The 18,846-nt window shown below is 35.4% G+C and overlaps 4 protein-coding genes across 8 annotated transcripts in view; 1 reads left to right on the top strand and 3 right to left on the bottom strand.

The window, feature by feature from the left end:
- The window catches only part of LOC104800584 (lactoylglutathione lyase-like), a 2,669-nt gene extending 1,532 nt beyond the window's left edge, over nt 1-1,137 (bottom strand). Inside the window, exons 1-3 of the mRNA XM_010523428.1 lie at nt 955-1,137; nt 733-852; nt 2-21 (exon numbers count right to left, since the gene is read on the bottom strand). Of these exons, the coding sequence (XP_010521730.1) occupies nt 2-21; nt 733-852; nt 955-1,077 (263 nt within the window). The 5' untranslated portion in view covers nt 1,078-1,137. The remainder of the gene's footprint in view (nt 1; nt 22-732; nt 853-954) is intronic.
- A 7,193-nt stretch (nt 1,138-8,330) lies between these two features.
- Nucleotides 8,331-10,636, top strand: LOC104800585 (heavy metal-associated isoprenylated plant protein 3). Its single transcript, XM_010523429.2, has 4 exons — nt 8,331-8,569; nt 9,329-9,519; nt 9,899-9,986; nt 10,162-10,636. The coding sequence occupies exons 1-4, from the start codon at nt 8,410-8,412 to the stop codon at nt 10,512-10,514; spliced, it is 792 nt and encodes a 263-aa protein (XP_010521731.1). The 5' UTR covers nt 8,331-8,409; the 3' UTR covers nt 10,515-10,636.
- A 125-nt stretch (nt 10,637-10,761) lies between these two features.
- LOC104800586 (ABC transporter G family member 3) lies at nt 10,762-15,322 on the bottom strand. Of its 5 annotated transcripts, none has more exons than XM_010523434.2 (13): nt 15,155-15,322; nt 14,713-14,776; nt 13,885-14,465; nt 13,713-13,792; nt 13,323-13,609; nt 13,042-13,213; nt 12,817-12,930; nt 12,618-12,746; nt 12,338-12,529; nt 12,073-12,159; nt 11,705-11,977; nt 11,511-11,618; nt 10,762-11,197 (listed from the first exon to the last, which is right to left on the bottom strand). In XM_010523434.2, the coding sequence occupies exons 3-13, from the start codon at nt 14,366-14,368 to the stop codon at nt 10,922-10,924; spliced, it is 2,202 nt and encodes a 733-aa protein (XP_010521736.1). In that variant the 5' UTR covers nt 14,369-14,465; nt 14,713-14,776; nt 15,155-15,322; the 3' UTR covers nt 10,762-10,921. The 5 variants fall into 5 exon arrangements, with proteins under 5 accessions (XP_010521736.1, XP_010521733.1, XP_010521734.1 ...); XM_010523431.2 differs by having other exon boundaries at nt 14,564-14,776; XM_010523432.2 differs by lacking the exon at nt 14,713-14,776.
- Nucleotides 15,323-18,412: 3,090 nt separating this feature from the next.
- The window catches only part of LOC104800587 (high-affinity nitrate transporter 2.1-like), a 2,626-nt gene continuing 2,192 nt past the window's right edge, over nt 18,413-18,846 (bottom strand). Inside the window, 1 exon segment of the mRNA XM_010523435.2 lies at nt 18,413-18,846. Coding sequence (XP_010521737.1) covers nt 18,668-18,846 — 179 coding nt within the window. The 3' untranslated portion in view covers nt 18,413-18,667.

The raw sequence follows: 18,846 nt of genomic DNA on the forward strand, positions 1-18,846 counted from the left end.
GGGGTCCTTGATCCGAAACATCTAGAAGTTAAGACAGACAAGAAAATGAAGCTCAGTCAGCTGTCTCGATAGAAAGAAAACAAGAACGAATTTCAACAACAAACCGAACAAGGAAACCAGTGTAAGGTCAAGACGTTGGACTTAATTCAATTTTCTTCTGCATCAACCCATGTTATTTCCAGTGGTCTGACTGCTATCCGAGCCAAAACTACTTGATGGAAACAATAGGTTTTTCCACAGATTATCAACGATTCAACATAACTATAACATGTTGAGATCGAGAACTTCATTTAAACTCGAACAGAACTTAATCTAATACTAACAAACAGAGCATCGGGTCGGGTCGACATTATTACAGAAAATGTAAAAATTGAAGGCAAACATCCAACCGCTCAATTTGAATTCAACTTAGCAATGTTGGTTTCAATATCTCTATCAGACATGTAGAAACCCTAGCTAGGCACAGAAGCAGACATTCCAACCTACATATCACACGACTCACTCTTGAGTTCAAATAACATTTTAGATTTTTTTCCAAACGGACATAGACACTCACTTGACACACAAATGCCTGCATAAGAACATACGAGATGCCCTTTTCGAGCTCAACAAGGAATGATGATTTCCAAACAATAATCTCCCTGAAATATCTTGTACATACACGCACACACATACACATACTTATATAGCGCATACGCCAAAAGAATCTCGATTCAAAGCGAGAAATATTACAGTCTGCTGCATGATATATCCTTTTGTAGCCTCGTCACGAGTCACAGAGAGACCGGGATTGTTCGCCGGCGACTCCTTCGACTCCGACGCCATCGAGAACACCCGAAACTGATGAAATTTCTGCAAAATCGAATAGACCCAGTTCATAAAACGAAGAAACTCAATCGATTAAACGGTTTCCGATGAATGGGTTACGGTATCTCCGCTGAAAAAACAAAAAACCTTTGGCTTCTGGGTTCTGTTGAAGAAGCAGGTGATGGGGGAAAACTGGGTAGAATAGGGTTTAACGAGACGAATTAAAGGAGAAATTCTAGAAATTGCGCTTGCTGCAGAACACGAACCCATCAGTCATAGAGGGTTTTTCCTATTCGTGGGGGAAAAAACCTCGGGGATAAGAAGAGAGAGATTTACCCTTTGGAATCTTGTAGCTCTTGAGAAATCAAACATTTTCCAGCAGAGGGATCGGTTTTGTATTGTTAACTGCGTGACTAGTTCGAACGGCGTCGTTTTACAATATTGAACCGGGATTCAGTTGGTAACCGGTTCAATGGTTTGTCGCGTGCTCTTATTCGGCTTGGTTTCGGACGTTGAAATCAATTATATATCATAATGACGAGAAAAATAAATAGTCGATTTTATTTTTTTTAGACCACAATATAAATGTATATAAAGCAATAATCATTTTAGAAAATATAAAATTTAATATAATTTTACATAAATATCCGTTAAGAGGAAATTCTCTATTCTTTATACCAATTTTTATACAAGAGAGCAAATCTCATTTTAGAAGAATATTAGAGAGAAATCGTTATGGAATAACAATGGCAATTGTGTACAAAATTTAGTGTTAATTAAAAGAAAAAACTCTAATTATAAAAAAATCATAATAAATTTTAGTTTATATATTTTACATCTCTGAAATAACTCAGATTTTAATTAGTTTATCCAATGTTTAATGTCAAGATCAAACTAATTGGACGATATAATTAATATTTTAATTAAACACATGTCATAACATTTTTTAAACAAATCCTAAAAAATGACCGAAAAACAAATTTGTATGGGGTGAAAAACTAACATAAACAATAAATATATATCATTCTTATAAAATTAAAAATTTAATAAAAAAAAATAACCGAAATAAAATATAGATTGAAATTAGAAATACCAATTTCACAAGCAATAATTAGTTGATCGAGAATACTAATTAATAAATATTATATTTTTCGTTCTGAAAAATTATTTGCAATAACTCGAGACATTCCACTTTTTTCTCAAACGTAATATATCGACTGTACTACTATCATAAAATAATAATTCTATAATCTAAATTTATGTTGGATGTATATACATTTACAATATGATATATATTAAGTATTTAATATTTATCGATGTGTGGTGTGTGTATATATATATATTGATTCCACCAGCAAATAACTAAAAATCTCTCTCTCTCTATATATATATATATATATATATATATATATATTAATATACATTAAAACAGAAAAACAAAACTCAAAGCATTTTCTTTTTGTTTGTTAGAAGGTGAGTTTTGAATAATTGACAATGACCTCATCAAAACATTTTCAGTCTTATTTTATCTCAATTTTATCGACCGATCTCATATGCTTATGGCTAGCTAGAGATCTCGCAGTTATGTAAGAGATCTATTAATGGACTTAATTACTATTTTCATATGCTTATATGACATCAATTTCCAAATCGATAAATACAAATAAAATGCTTCTTTATAACATCAATTGAATCATATACAAACCAAATCCCGATACTACGAACCTGATTCCGGCATTCTTGGAATATTTCCATAGACAAATTAAAACCAAGTTTGTTCTTGCCTTTTAGGGTTTTGAACATTGATCTCTATCAAACTATGATAACTGGTTCCTCTTTGAAAATATGCAGCATGTTAGAACCGTAGATTAAAAGAGGCGGAGTGACCATATAATCATCGAATTTCAAATGGGTTCGATGTCGAATCAAATTTTTTTCTTGGTTAGGGTTTTGAAATTCAGAAACGATATATCAACAATTGAAAGAAAGAATTCGAGATCGGAGGCTTTTTTTTTTTTTTTTGTTTTAGTATTTCTCTCGCGGATGTAAATTAGAATTCGAAAAATAAGTTTACAAACAAACAACAAAAAATCTCACCTTGTTTATATTAATATATGTCGATGAACTGTGGGCTGGTTTTATGCGTATTTAATAGGAAGTAGCTTTAACCTGCAATTCCACCAGCACCTTTTTTTTTTTTGTCGTCTCTTCGCTCTTCTTCGACATACACATGCATATGTATATGCAGGGTTGTGTATGTATAGATGTATTTATCATTATATGTATGCTTGTAACCATATATTTGTTTAAGGATATTTTTGCATAAAAACTTGCAAATTTTCATGCAAACTTTGAGAGGTTTAAACTTTTGTTTATAAGTATGCATGTTGCATAAGTATATATATGTATATATATGTGGTTCTTTGTCCTCGACATATACACACCATATATGTATGTATGTATGTATGTATGTATGTATGTATGTATGTATGTATGTATGTATGTATGTATGTATGTATGTATGTATGTATGTATGTATATCAAAAGCAAGAAGAGCAACAGATCGAAGAAGGTGCAGGTGCAAATGCAGATCAAAGCTAATTCCTCTTCCTCCTCCTCCTTTCTTTCTCTCTTTCTTTTTTTTTCTTTCTTTTTTTTTTGGTGGAACTTTATTTCTTTTTCCTTTTAATGTTTTTTTTTTGGTTTTGAAGAAGACTTCGGACCAAATATTGATACGTAATGACTTTATTACAGCATAAATTTATATAGACGAGTGCGCGTGCAGACATATATACATACACACGTATATATATTTGGTTGTACATGTAAAAGCGTCTTTATCTCTTTCTTATAAAATAATGTATGAATATGTATCTTCTTTTTATATTTATAATTGATGAAGTAAGTAAAAATAAAATTTATTTATATTTATAAACGTATGAATGTGTAGAAAAATATATAGAAATTATTAAACGAAAATATATGCTTGCTATTAAGTACTTTATAACGACAGATCAAATGTTTTTTGGGTCATATGCTTTAAAACAAATATTTTCTTTCTAAATCTGCATAAAGAATTTATTAATTATATAAACACAATCTTGTGTTTTTTAGTTTATTAAACATGAATCACGAATTATTGAAACTCATATGGTAACACACAATCATTCAAAACAATAACAATAGAACTATATATTTATTATAACATAACAATCAAAAGTACGTTCAAATTGCAATAATTTTATCAAGTTTTAATATTCTGCTCTTTCAACGGTGTTTGCAATTAAGTAACAGCTACGTTTGACACGTTAATTATAACATTTTAAAATTTTTATAATTAAAAAAACAGATATTATAAGATTATATATTTATATTTGATTAACAAATAAGATGATATATATTTTAGTTAATATTTTTTTTTACGGTAACTAAAGATTTCTGGTAGGTACGTGGTGATAATATCTTTTGTTTCTCTTTATCATATAATAGCAAAGGTACTTCTAACAAATTAGGAGATCCCTTATAAATTAATTGGACTGTTTGAAGTTGCATATTTCAACCAAGCAGTTCAACTTCTTATTCAAATTCTTATGAACATGTTTTAAAAAATCTGCAAAAATCACTCATTTTTTCAAAGTTTATATGTATATTTTATATATGTAATTAAACCGTTAAATATTAATCCAATTTTTTCAGCAATGCATAGTTTCGAACTCGAGTGGAAAGATGGTTTTTGTTTTTACGTAACCATGAAAAACAAAGGAATTGTTTTTTTTTGTGATATATACATAATATATATATATATAGGAATCGTTTATATATACAGTTTATGTGTATCGAGTTATACGACTATAAGGATGAAGAATTTATATCTAAATGCAGATAAGGATAACATTTATTGGAGCACCAATCGTATGAAGATATACATAAATCTCCTCTTGGTTCTTTGTGAGTATTAAAAAAAGAAAGAAAACAAATTTGAAAGTGGGGGGAGCGAACATAAGATTGAAAAGATTACACTTTTTTTAATGTCCTGTCCGGGGGATGTCGTATCACGTGGCAAAAGGTGTTGAGCACGTGGGATTTGACTTCTCCGCCAATTAAAAATCGACACGTGGACATAGCATCTGACTCCCACGGTGGATCTCTGGATTCACGTGGCAGCCCCCACTCTTCAGGCAGAGGCATGCAACTTCGTTTTTCCAAAGGTCCAAAATCTTTGGCCCCCCAATTTGATATTTTACTATGAGGATTACATTGTTATAAAACGTTCAACAAGTAGAAAATAAGATTGGGTTTTTATTTTTGTGAGAGCAAAATAATTAATGCCAAATATAAATCAAATTCAATTTGATTTCTTTTATATCAAATTTATTAATATTTTATCAGATAATTTTGGTTCGATTTGAATTAGAATTTCAGTTTGTAATTAAGAGTATTACGTTGAAGTTTATCTATCAATATTTGAGGTCTAAAACGAACCCACTGCTATTAAGAGAATTCCATGATTTTAAATTTATATCAATTGAATCTTTATTTTAAATTAGATGAAAATAGTCAAATTTAATCTAATTTACCCAGTTCACGAAACAAATGAGGTCATTATAATATACGATAAAAATGTATTAATTTTGTTTGAAAAAATGTGCTTTTATATAATTTTAAAAAATAATAATAAATAATTAATTAAATGATTTAAATACCAAAAACAAAAATATAAAAAAACAACAACAAAGATTTAGTATATTGTAAATATTATACGTACATTAAAATCGACACAATCCATTATATATATATATATATATATTGAAATGTGATTTTAAATATTTAGAGAAAATAGAAATCGCGATTAAATTAATCCGTTTGACACCCCACCCACATTACGCTCTACTTTGATATCCAATTGAATTCCTCGTGGGCCACCCTAAACCAGTCTCAAGACTTCTTATTTTTCCTCGAGTCACTATTACACAATGAAATTATCATCCACAGGATAATGATTAAAACGTTATTAGAAAATGACCTATTGATATGATTAAATATCTGAAACTTGTTATGCGATTCAAGATTTAGTATAAATCTCAGGCTACTCGAATCCGTGACAAATTTATGATGGGACAAAGTATCTGGACCACGGGTTCAGAGATATTTTCAAAATCAATTAAGATATTTATGGCCACAAAAAATAAATATAACAACAAAAAACAGAATATAAAAAACCAAGTCTTTAATGCACGAAGAGACCATTAATATTTAAAGAACTATAATAGATGAATTGGAGTATATAGTATGTAGGAATAGGAGTAATCAGTATGAATATTACATTGATATCTGTTTATTGGAATTTATATATACGTTCGTCTCTAGACATAGAAAAGGATTTATCATTGGAATATAAATATAAAATATTAAATACCGATTAATAACTTGATAATTGAGATCAATTGAATTAGTTATATTTAATTGTTGCTTTTACAATTGTTGAAAAAAATACGCATAGGGAATAAAATCTAGTTAGATATTAACATGTTAATAAACAGCATATATAATGAAAAATAATAATTATGTGTTTTGATAAATTGAGAAAAGTAATAAAAAAAAATTACAATATGAACGATTCATTTGTTTTCACCGGAGAACTTCTTTACGTGTAACAACAGAATGAACAAAGCGATGGGTTACAGCGAGCGACGTCGTATGTTTCGTAAATTTAGTAAATTTGGTTATTCTGATTATATGTAGGCAAATGTTAAAACAAAAAGAATATTAGGGACTAATATATAAATACCATATTTTGGGATATAAATAAATAAATAAAATTTTAGTTTTGACCCGATTAATGGACACGAATGACAAACATACATATTTACTAATAATATTATATCATCTTTTTCGAATTAAAACTGAAACCATAGAAAAGATAGAAAACCTCGTGAATTGAAGTGGACAAATTTCCTAAATTTCATATTTAATATCTTGTAACTCTTCCCTCCAGATTTTCTCAATGGCGTCTCTTTCGTTTCTGTGTTATCGCAGTTCGAGCTAAATTCTTCAAAGCATGAGATCGCGTTTGCGTTTGAATTCCACGTTTGACCCTACTCGATCGCCGTACTCCGACAGTGTCCGACGACTGGGGCGGGTACCTGATGAAAAGAAAGACTGGAACACCGCCATTGGAGGTCATGGGAGTTGCAGACACAGGAAGTGATCGTGTCTGTTTCCCCGCAAGATTGTCCAAAGTTCAACCCTCTCTCTTCTGATCCACCTACCAAGACATTCCTTGCGGCTCAAGGCAGTGCAGATTCATGACGAAAGATCGTTTTTCACAAAACGTGAGAAAGATAACCATAATTACCCTATTGCCTACTTCTCGTTATCGGCGAGAATGCATCAGAAAACTTACCACAACTGAAGAGAGAGAGTGACCCAAACCCGAAAAGACGGTGCCAATACAAAGGGTAAGAATCATGTAGAGGACAAGACGAAGCCAATAGTATTTCCATTCCCTCGACATTATTAACAACGATCTCCATGTCAGTACTGCAACTCGTGTTGCGGCGCTTGCTTTTCCTTTGGATTTTAGCTGTGGACCTTCCTGTAAAGGAAAGAAATGGCCTATCGAGCTACAATGATTCTCAAAGACAGACAAAAATGGTTTCCGAAAAAGGAAACTGTGCCATTACCCTCTCGGTGAGCCTGAAAATCATGGTTTCGACTGCAGCAGCATCAGCAGATGATTTATATGTCGCCTCAAGAGTCCGAATGGCAACAGCTGTATCCAAGAGCGTCTCTATCGGGTCACCCAGCTCGCCCTGACCTCTGGCCGGCAGTTTTCTCTGACAGGAACCCTCTTCGGGTGCGGTCGGAACAACACTGGTTTCAGCCATGGCACGACAGGAGGCATCATCGGACTCGGTTGGGGACCGTTCACGGGTCGAGACCTTGGGAACGTCCATGCATTCAAGGGATGGGGAACATCGTTATAGAGTATTTCTTGCGCGTCAAGGAAACCGTCGCATCCGTGATGACTATCTCCTTTAATTAAGCCCACTAATTGTTTTTATTTTCACCCTTATTCTTAATTTCTTTGCACCTCCCCTTCACAAACAATGTAAAAGTTCGGTTTAATTTACGTGCAATTACATTATATTTGCAATATAATATTTCTAATTTTTTTAAAAATGTAGACGTAATAATCGTATTTTTATCCAAACCAAATTTAGAAAAAATGACTTGAATATATATATATATACACACACACTGTAAATTTGGATTTAGATTAACAAAATTATCGAAATTAATAATTGGAGAAAAAGCAAAATATGGAAAAAAAATTCTAGTGTACGGAATTCTGAGCAAAAACACCTCCCTGTCTCACCTTCAGCCGCCTCTGGTAACCGCAGCTTTTGTTTTTTCGTCGTCTTCTTCACCTTTTCTCTTCTTATCACTCTCGACGAAGCCCAAAAACGCTAACAAACTAAAATCTGGGAGATGGGACAAGTGAGTTGACTCGTTCTCTCCCTCGCGATTCGAAATGGGTCTGCAATTTTTTATGTTGTTTTTTTAGTTTTTTTGTCCTTCGTCTTGTTGTTGTGGCAGGAGATGGAGGGCGTGCGAGACGTAGATGTGAAGAAGAAGAAGAAGAAAGGAGAGAACAACGCGGCGGGTTCAATGGCGGCTCCGGTCACCGTCGTCCTGAATGTCGATATGCACTGTGACGGCTGCACTTCTCGGATCGTCAGACTGGCTCGTCGTTTGGAAGGTTCGTCGCAATTTATCTTCCACAAAAGCGATATAAACCCTAGAAAAAACCCCAATCCATTTCTCTCTGTGTTTTTTTGTTTCACTCTTTCGTTGGATAACCGCCATTGTCTTCCAGATTCTGAATGTTCGAAGCATTTCCCCCTTTTCTCAAGATCATTGTGAGATTTTATCGGTGTTCTCATGATTTCGTGTTTGACAACAGGATTCTCTGTGTTAAACCCCTGCCTAAGCCTTACTCGCCGATGAGCAAAAACCCATTTATCTATGTTTTCGCATCTCTGGGTTTTTGTTTCGTTTTCTCTTTTGATGTATCTTCGATTTTCATCTGAGTTATGGTTTTCCTTTTTCATCTTCGAAGCGTTTTACCCTTTTTTTTCTCGATCATCACGGAATCTAGCATTATGATACTCGAGTATTATGAGTTGGGAAATTTCTGCTGTGAAACCCTAGCTAAACCCTCGCCTATCAGCAAAACACAATTCCTCTTGTGTCCGCATTATCCTCCCTGTTTAGTTCCAACTCCTCGTTGCCAAATCCAAATCTCAGAACAATTCCTCTGTTCTGAGATTTGTGGGTTACAGGTTTTAGATTCGTGGGTTCTTGTTTCATCATAACCCTTTTCCTCTCCTCCAGAGACATGAACTCAAAGAAAAATCTCTTACCACAGTGAACTCTGCTTTTTCCTAAACAACAAGAAATGGTAATCTGTTCTGAAACACTTTGTTCTCTTACCGGTTTCTCTCTTTCATTCCATCAGGAGCTGAGAAAGTGAGAGCAGAGCCTGCTTCAAACAAGCTCACAGTGATAGGATTCGTCGATCCATCAGAGATAGCAGAGAAGTTGCAGAAGAAGAGCAAGAAGAAGGTGGAGCTGATATCTCCTCCACTACCCAAGAACGAAAACAAAGCAAAGAATGAGCTAAAGTCTTGCATCAAGACACCAGCAAAGGTAGGCTGATTCTGACTTGTATATGAGATTGAATGGGTATCTAACGAAACGTTTGAATCAAATTATCACACATACACGATGTTGCTTCACAATTATTTTAGCATAATCCTGCCAGATCCTGAGTTCTAGAATCAAAAAGTGAATTATGTTCCAGTTTTACTTGCGATCCAAGTTACATGTCTTTGCATTGAGAACTACTAGGAAGTGAGAAACTATTGCTACTATCTCGACGCCCATTTGATCAAAATCCATGGAAAGCTATTGCTAGAACATTTGCTGTGTAAATAAGCTTGTGGAGATGTGTAGATTCGACTGTGACTATGATGTGAAAGCGTTTGAATTTATGATCTTTATCTGATTTGGGTTTTTGTCTTGTTAGGTTGTCGTGACCACAGCTGTACTGAAACTGAGTTTTCATTGTGAGGGTTGCATCAAGAAGATTCACAAGACTGTCTCTAAGACCAAAGGTTAGACCTTTTAAGTTAATAGGTTCTGTCAGATCCCATGGTCTCTCAAGATCTCATCATGTTCTGTTCCTTTCGATATTTTCACCAAATTCAGAATTTTGGAGCTGTGCTTATAATTAAGCTGTTTCCGAGATTTACGTTTTCGATGCTTTGGCCTTATCGACATTTGGAACAGGAGTGTACGAAGTCAGAATGGACGAGCAAAAGGAGCAAGTGACGGTCACAGGGACAATGGACGTGGAATCGCTGACGGAGAATCTCAAGAAGAAGCTGAAGAGAACCGTGGGGACGGTGCCGATGAAGAAAGAAAAAGAGAAAGAGAAGAAACAAGAGAGCAACAATGGCGATGATGGAGGCTGGAGCAAGAACAAGAAGACGGAAAACACTCACGAATCCAAATTCGGGTCTCCGGGTCAACCCGGGTTTGCGATAGGGTACGCTATTGGGCCTGCACTCTATGGGTTTCCAGGCCCAATTAGAGAGATCTGCCGCGAGGAGGACCCAGACTGTTGCTGCGTCATCATGTGATAACGACGCCGACCGAACAAAAAAAGAAAAGAAAAGAAGGTTAAGATGTGTAATCATGTAAATAGCTCTGATTAGGGAAATTTTTGATAGAAAACCCTAAACCATATACATACATTTTGAAAGAACACATGCATCTGAAATGTGACTGCTAAATCATGGATGTATATAATAAATTAATATAACACTCAACATCCAAAGATTATGATAATTGGAGTATCAAAATTAAATTGAGGTCAAGTTTTGGTAATAATGCAAATAATTTCACCTCCCAAAAATATAAATGTTACGTGTGGACTGTTGGATATGAAGGAGAAAAAAAAAGAAAGCCGTAAATAAACGTTTTCCTGCTAACATTACCAAAACGCGGTCGTTTTGTACAGTGTTGTAACAAATGTTCATTCATTCATTCACCTGGAACCGTTGTTCCGCTTGCGACGACAAAATACGAATCTACGGACAGAGGCGGAGGTGGAGGTGATGTCATGGTTCAGACAAAACCGAAGCAGGAGGAAGACGAAGAGGCGGTAAGCGATGGCCATAGAGAACAAGAAGAGGAGGTTTCGCCACTTGGAGCTTCGGTCGGGAGAAATGTCGTAAGCTCCTCGGATGGCTTGGTATCCCGTTATCGTCCTCACTTCCCCCACGGCAAATGATGTCCCGACGTACTCGTTCTCCAGAATGCCCTGCATCCAGCCATTATGATCGTGTCAAGGGGTTTAGGGGTGGGAATGGATTGAGTATCCGAAAAATTCAGAGCCCGAATACTCTGTATCCGAAGGTTTCGGATATCACAATTTGATATCCCTACTCGTATCCGAAGACCTAGGTTTTCCAGACTACTCAAAAATCTGTCATGTGCCCGTGAAAGATTGGGTACTCAAAAATCGGGTTTCAGGTTTCCACGGTCAGATACCCATTGGCACCCGATTTTCTGGTATTTATGCCCACCCCGGGCTTGTGATCGAAGAAAGAAAGACAGTTAGGTACGTGTAATACCTGAACAGAGTAGGCGTGGAATGACAGGTACGAGAACGGGTAAGTCCAGATAGGTTTCGGCAGGGCATTTCGGATTCGGAAATAACCCGCCGAGAGAATCATTATCACCTGCACACATGGTTCCATTTCGCCATGAACGCCCCCATTCATAAAGAACCAAAGATCAAGATTTGATCGTAACGACGATTACTCACATGTAAGCAAATAAGAGTCAATGTGCTCCAGTAGAGGTTCCACCATACGCAAGCAATGGCGAGCATCAGTCCTTCGTTTACGAGAAGGCACGTGAAAAAGTTGAGCACGAAATACATCAACAGGCTGAACTCGTCTCTCAATCCGACCATGAAGTAGAACACGAGACTCGACGATATTGATATCAGAAACAAGAACGGTATGCTCGATAGAATCTGCCCGACCAAGAACACGAATGCACCCGAATGCTGGTTCGATGCTTCCCCTGCATATATCTGCATGAAAAATGTAGATTCTACGCCATAAAATTCATTGATAATTAGATCATTTAGGACAAAGATCATGGAGGCAAAAACAAGAAAAACAGTACCTTGATTTCTTTCAGAAGGGAAGGCATTCCAGCGATTCCCAGCAGCGAAGCAAATGAGACAAACACAAAAACTGCAGAAACTCTTGTCTGAAATAAAAACATGATATCGAAAAGATAAATTTCGTCGTATTGATAGTGAAATCTTTATGAAAATGTCAAGAAAATTCATGACGAAAGATCGTTTTTCACAAAACGTGAGAAAGATAACCATAATTACCCTATTGCCTACTTCTCGTTATCGGCGAGAATGCATCAGAAAACTTACCACAACTGAAGAGAGAGAGTGACCCAAACCCGAAAAGACGGTGCCAATACAAAGGGTAAGAATCATGTAGAGGACAAGACGAAGCCAATAGTATTTCCATTCCCTCGACATTATTAACAACGATCTCCATGTCAGTACTGCAACTCGTGTTGCGGCGCTTGCTTTTCCTTTGGATTTTAGCTGTGGACCTTCCTGTAAAGGAAAGAAATGGCCTATCGAGCTACAATGATTCTCAAAGACAGACAAAAATGGTTTCCGAAAAAGGAAACTGTGCCATTACCCTCTCGGTGAGCCTGAAAATCATGGTTTCGACTGCAGCAGCATCAGCAGATGATTTATATGTCGCCTCAAGAGTCCGAATGGCAACAGCTGTATCCATATTCACTGATGAGAAGTCTCCATTGTCGTCCTGTAAGTAACAACATCAAGCCTGTCTCGTAATAAAACCTGACAGTTCTCTAGTTATGTAGATTCATTACCTGCCAGTTCTTGCACATTGCGATAATCCTATCGAAATCTGTGTTTATGGCGCGTAAAAAGTGGTCTGACGGGCTTTGCATGATCGGGCATGGAAATCCGGCGTTAGAAAAGTGCTGCACATTCACGAACATACATAAATCAGAGTCTCCTTCATTGATCTTGATATGGGTATTCAAATACTTAAAACAACAGGAAAATATCAGGCATTGGAGCATCAATTCCACCTGTAAGCAAGCTAATGTCTCCCCGAAGAACAGAGTGTTTCCGTTTGATAGAAGGCAGATTCTGTCGAATAAGCCAAACACTTCGGTGCTGCTTTGGTTGATCGTGAATACAAGAGTACATCCCGTACTTGCAAGTTTCTTTAGTGTAACCATCATAAGAAGAGCCGAAACACTGAAAGGAAAATGAGGGGAAAAGAAAAAGAAAAGAAAGAGAATGATTAGATTGAGACTCTCCCTCTTAAATGGCAAACCAAGAACCTAAAATCTCGATAATGACCGACCTGTCAAGATGATAAAGAGGTTCATCAATAAACAAGATATGTGGCCGCATCACGAGTTCACGGGCAATAGAGACACGTCTTCTTTCACCACTAGGGAGGCCTTTCATGTAACAATGACCGCCGATCAATTTGTTTGCATAGTCCCCCAGTGACATTGCCTGGATAGCGTCCTCTACCACGCTCCTTTTCTGACATAAGAAACCCGGAAGTTGAAGCAGGGCTGAGTAGTAAAGGAATTCACGGACGGTGAGCGATCCAATCAGTTGTGTTTCCCTCTCAACATATCCCTTCATGCAGCAAAAGAAGTATGTTTCATTAAGACAGTAAGTATGAGAAGGAAACATCAAGAAACTGAAAAACAATCCCAAATAAGAAAGTACATTCACTCACATAGGATCCATATGGCATGCGTGATTTTAATCCATTCACAAACACCTCACCGTACTTTTTCGCTGAAGGAGGTAGCCTTCCTAAAATCATGTTATCCCGATAACCAAGTTAATATAATGTAAACATTATTCTCACAACAGAATGAAGCTGCTTTGAATATTTTGTCATATACCGGCAAGTGCCCTCAAAAGGGTGGACTTCCCCGATTTTGCAGGGCCCATAATCACTGTCATGGTCCCTGGCAAGGCGTACCCATTCGAACTCTTCACCACTTTGTCTGAATACTTTCTCTTCCCCTTTATAGTAACAGTTAAATCTTTCCAAGCCACAGAAGCACCCGCGATTTTTCTCACAACCACTGCTCCTTCAGGGACTGGCGGAGATGGCATTGAACCACTATTGAGTTTCGAGAGTGATGGTGAGGCCGGAGTTGTAGCAGCTGTAGCAGCATTAATGGAATCGGCACCAGCTTCCTCCATTCTTACATCGGCATCGGTGTCTTCCCACTCGGGAGAATCTTCAAAAGAGATAGGATGTCTGAGAGAACCTGGTTTTCTTACATAGAAAAAGTGGCTCGATGGAACCCTACTAGCAGGACTACTCGCTGAGGATGAGGAAGAACGGTAAGGATCCAATTGAGACTGTATCTCTTCCATTTTGATCCTCCCTTTATCGAATAAAGGTCTAAAATCTCGAGCTTCCTTGTCAACCCGAAATCTTACAACCGCTGCTGTCTTAATTTCCAGAAATCACCTGAGGCAATACAACACAAAGCAAGAAGTAAAGGCTTTAACTTTTGAAAAATCACTTCCATAATCATACAGGGAAAAAAGAGAGAGAAACGCCGATACTTATGTGATTGGTCGGTAGAATTTGCCCCCAAAAAAAAACAGGTAACAAGATCCAAAAAAGTTTCTGCGCACGTTAGAAATGGGGAATTTCTAACGGTAAGGATTTGGTCAAATTGCTAAAGAGAAAATGCTCGTAACGAAGACACAACTGATCTAAGCTTGTGTTCTGCTATCCTCCAACAGCAAAGGAGAAGCAATTCCAGATGGCTAAACCTAAAACATTTATCAAAGATAAAGCGACAGTAAAGCTCAAACATCCAAACCGCAAAACTGTATAGCAATCAATCTCTAACAAATCACAAAATCAAAGTAATCCCTCATTTAGGAACTGTACAAACAGTATTCAAGAATCACGACGGAGATCATGAAGCCCTATTTTTAGCTTCTTTGAACTAAACTTGCCGCTTATTCTATACACCCAGAGGAAAATATAATCAAAGCCCATAGCCTCACTCCTTTGGTTTCACTTACTCTTCACTTCCCCAGCACGCAGAGACACAATACGAGAAACCCACTAGCCAGAACCAGAAACCCATTTCCAAAAGTGCGCAAAAAAAGACAACTTGAAACAGGAACAAGAAGAGACAAAACCTGGATCTGAAGAAGCTGGATCCAGAAAGACAGACTCGGAGACAGGGAGAGAGAAGAACGAGAGGGAATTCCTCGTGCGAATAATAATACTTGGGTGTCGTTCGAGAGAGAGCGAGAGTGAAGTGAGCTCAAAGCCCTTTCGAGTAATGTGATAACAATAATGGAAGTGAAATCGGTGGATTCGACATTGAGATAATTTTGACCCGCTTTTACCGGATTTTGTGTTACGTGTTGTGTTTTTTTTTTAGGTCTTTTTTTTTTGTTCTATTGCTTTCTCTTTGCATCTATCTTTCTATTTTTGCTTTTCTCTTTCCATTTTTTTCCTCCAAATTTTAAAAGAACGTGAATATATATTATTATCACTGTTTTTTATCGTAAGTTCCTATCATTTTAATACAATTTTCGAAAATTAAATATTGGAATTTTGATTTGGGTTAAATTAATTGCGCGAATTTCAACAATAAGAATTGGAAAATTTGCAAGATTTTAGTACTAATCCATTTGTAATATGCAAAGTTTTGATATCTTTTAGGGAGAGGGAGAGGGAGAGAACCCAAAACCAAAAGAACAAAAAACATCATAATAAAACCAAAACGCTCCTCTAAAGATTTTTGTAATGATTGCATTATCAGAAAAATATCATATATAAAAAAATTCTCATTTTTATACAATTTTCAATTTTATTCTGCTATGGGTCATGTTAGCCATTGATGGTAGTGGACCATACACACACACACATATATATATATATATATATATATATGTGTGTTAAAAAAAATAAAGAACTATTTTTTTTAAGGAACCAAGCTATCTACTTTCACAACATATAACCTTTATTTATAACTTGAGACTATATTTTTTTTAGCTTACATTTTGTTTGAAAACTTTAGGTTATTGTAAGATACAATTTCCAATTTTGAATGCAGTTTCATTTGGGGTAATTCAGTTGGGTTCAACACAAGTCACAGTATTGGTTTTGTCAACATGAGGCCCAAAATCAATTATAGCCTCATTTATGGCCCATCTACAATATCTGCGTCTAATTTTTATTTTATTTTTTGTGAAGCATTTATTACTATTTACAAAAAAAAAATCTTCTTAATAGTGTGTGTGTATATATATATATATATATATATATATATATTGAGATGGGATTCATGTATGAAATGTAAGCATTGGAAAATCACGTGCAAAAATTGATGACAATGATATTGAATAATGCATTTGCTTCCATGAAATACATTCTTACACAAAATTTCTTCATTAAATATTCAATCTCATCGTTTTTACATTCACTTCTTTCCTACCATTATATACCAAAATTTCTTCAATAGATCATCTCAAAGAATATTTAAACAAGGTGTTAGTTTTATAAACACTAAATTTCTCCTTGGTTGGATATTTATTTTGTCGGTGGAGAAGATGGATCCAACCTCTAAGAGGTTAAGATGTAGGAGTGTGATTCTCACATGATTTCGATCCAAATATTAAATTGGTTAATAACCGATACGAACCGAATAATATATCGAATCCGATACAAAACAAATGATTATGATTTCTTTAAGACTTATCAAATTTGAATCGAACTAATGAAACCGTATAAAAAATAATCGAAAAAACTTAAAATTAAAAGATGAGTTTTTTTTTAATAAAAACCGAATCGTAACCGAATATAATTGAATTCAATATAAAAATCGAATTCATTATATAATTCACGATCATAAAACCATCCATCATCATCTGAGGTTTATAATCACCGATGGGTATGAATACTCAATTTTTTTACATCCGACTTCGGCCTAATTGTTTTCGAATTTTTTTAGACAAATTATTCGATATATCATTCTTATGGGATTAATTGGATATCTGAATTTCGAATACCAATGGAATATGATATAGATTTGGATACTCGCAAATATGAGTATTCATCGATTGAAATTTGAATCTAACTTAAATGAATATCTGAAATTTTGAATATCCAACTCATAAATCAAACGATATATTCGAAATTTCGGTACTCGTTACTCGGTAAAAAATGACCGATGGATATGCCAAAGGCAAGGCCTACAAATTATTAAAGCAGAAGCTGCAGTTTATATAACACGTAAATTTAACTTCATATATACACACACACATATATATATACCCAATTTTTCTCTCATAATAATCATTTCATCAATAAAAAGAACCAAAAAAATCCATCGTGATAATAAATTCTCAGTTCATTGACTTTGGGCTGCAACTGCAAATGGATAGGCCGATTGCTCATGGGCGTGCGTGTTAATCAAGTCATAGGCAAGTTTCTGAATAAATTACTCTCCATAATTATACAAATTAGTAAATGAAGCATTATACGTCACCGCTTTCTAATTAATATAAAAGTTAATTAAGAGGCGACACTATGCTGATTAGGTGAAAGAAAAGTCTAATAGCTTTATATTATTTAATATCCAAAGCTCCTATCAATATTTTTTAAATTAAATTAACAACATAATAAAGAGGAAGATTCCATCACTGGGATCAAGCTTAAATATGTGTACAAATACATCAGCTTGTGTTTATAAAGTCAACGGTTCTATCTATTAGATCGAGAAAGGCTTCGTATCTTTAAAGTTCTTGACTTCTCTCTCTCTCTCTCCTTCACAAATACAAAGTCTATTTTTCTTATTTGTAAACTATTTTTATATATATATATGCTCGATTATTCGCTTTAATTGGTTCGTATATATATTATATACAGTAAAACGTCTAAAAAAACAAAAATACCTAGATATGCGTGTCATCCTAAAACACTAAGTAACGAATTAGCTATAATACTCTTAATATGGAAAAAACAAATTTATAATATATCGAACAAAAAAATCTTAGAGAATCTGAAAAAGAAAGTCAGTAAATAAGGGACAAATAGTTTTCTCGGCCGTCCAAGAAACCTGGAAGAAGGCAACTGGATCTTCTGTCCGAAAGTGCGGAGAACTACTTTTTGTTTGGTTTAGGCTAATGCTTACGTGTCATCCTGTCACTCACAATCCTCGTCAATTTAAGCATTTTGATTATACATAAATTATATATATATATGTATAATTCCTCAGGTATACACGGAAGAAAATTAAAAAGAAAAAAGAAAGAAAGCTAAGACGTGAAAAGTAGTTCATCTTAAGGTAATGTTTTTTTTTTTTTGCTAAGAGATAATTACAATTTCATTGATGAACTTTGAGAAAACATTTCATAACCGAACGAATTAAACTGTTGTTCATAGCGCATAAAAACTTGATTAATTTCATAAAAAAAGCAGCTTTAATTCCCGATCGAATCCGTATGATCCATCACAAAGACTGAGAAAGACAAAAAGCAAAGCAAAGTGAAAGAACACAGCGTTAAACTTAAACGCACACATATATACGATATAAAGGGGGTACTTGAATGTTTATTCTTCCCCGGTTCAAGTCGGTTTAACATAACCAAAACCAATCAATAACCGAACCGGCCGGTTATCCCCTCTCCCTCTCGTATCAATCAAACATGATTAGGTGTATTCCCAGGCGGAGTGGCTGCATCAGCAACTCGACGGCCACGCTCGGATCGGCTGTTCTCGGCGAACCTGAGACTGCCTTGGTGCATGTTCTTCTGCTTCTCCTTATCGGTCCACTCCGAGACATAGTAATGCTCCTCCGTACCTTTCACCGGATCGGAAG

This window comes from Tarenaya hassleriana, unplaced genomic scaffold (genome assembly GCF_000463585.1).
Source record: "Tarenaya hassleriana unplaced genomic scaffold, ASM46358v1 Cleome7, whole genome shotgun sequence".
Taxonomy (NCBI): Eukaryota; Viridiplantae; Streptophyta; class Magnoliopsida; order Brassicales; family Cleomaceae; genus Tarenaya; species Tarenaya hassleriana.

Excerpts from the sequence above, each read along its gene's own strand:
- LOC104800586 (XM_010523432.2), bottom strand. The coding sequence starts at position 14,368 with ATGGAAGAGATACAGTCTCAATTGGATCCTTACCGTTCTTCCTCATCC. Across the intron at positions 12,931-13,041 it reads AGACATTAGCTTGCTTACAG|CACTTTTCTAACGCCGGATT; the intron begins GTGGAATTGATG and ends GTGAATGTGCAG. Across the intron at positions 11,619-11,704 it reads TGACTCTTATTTGCTTACAT|GTGATAATGATTCTCTCGGC; the intron begins GTGAGTAATCGT and ends CCATGTGTGCAG.
- LOC104800585 (XM_010523429.2), top strand. The coding sequence starts at position 8,410 with ATGGAGGGCGTGCGAGACGTAGATGTGAAGAAGAAGAAGAAGAAAGGA. Across the intron at positions 8,570-9,328 it reads ACTGGCTCGTCGTTTGGAAG|GAGCTGAGAAAGTGAGAGCA; the intron begins GTTCGTCGCAAT and ends TCATTCCATCAG. Across the intron at positions 9,987-10,161 it reads GACTGTCTCTAAGACCAAAG|GAGTGTACGAAGTCAGAATG; the intron begins GTTAGACCTTTT and ends CATTTGGAACAG.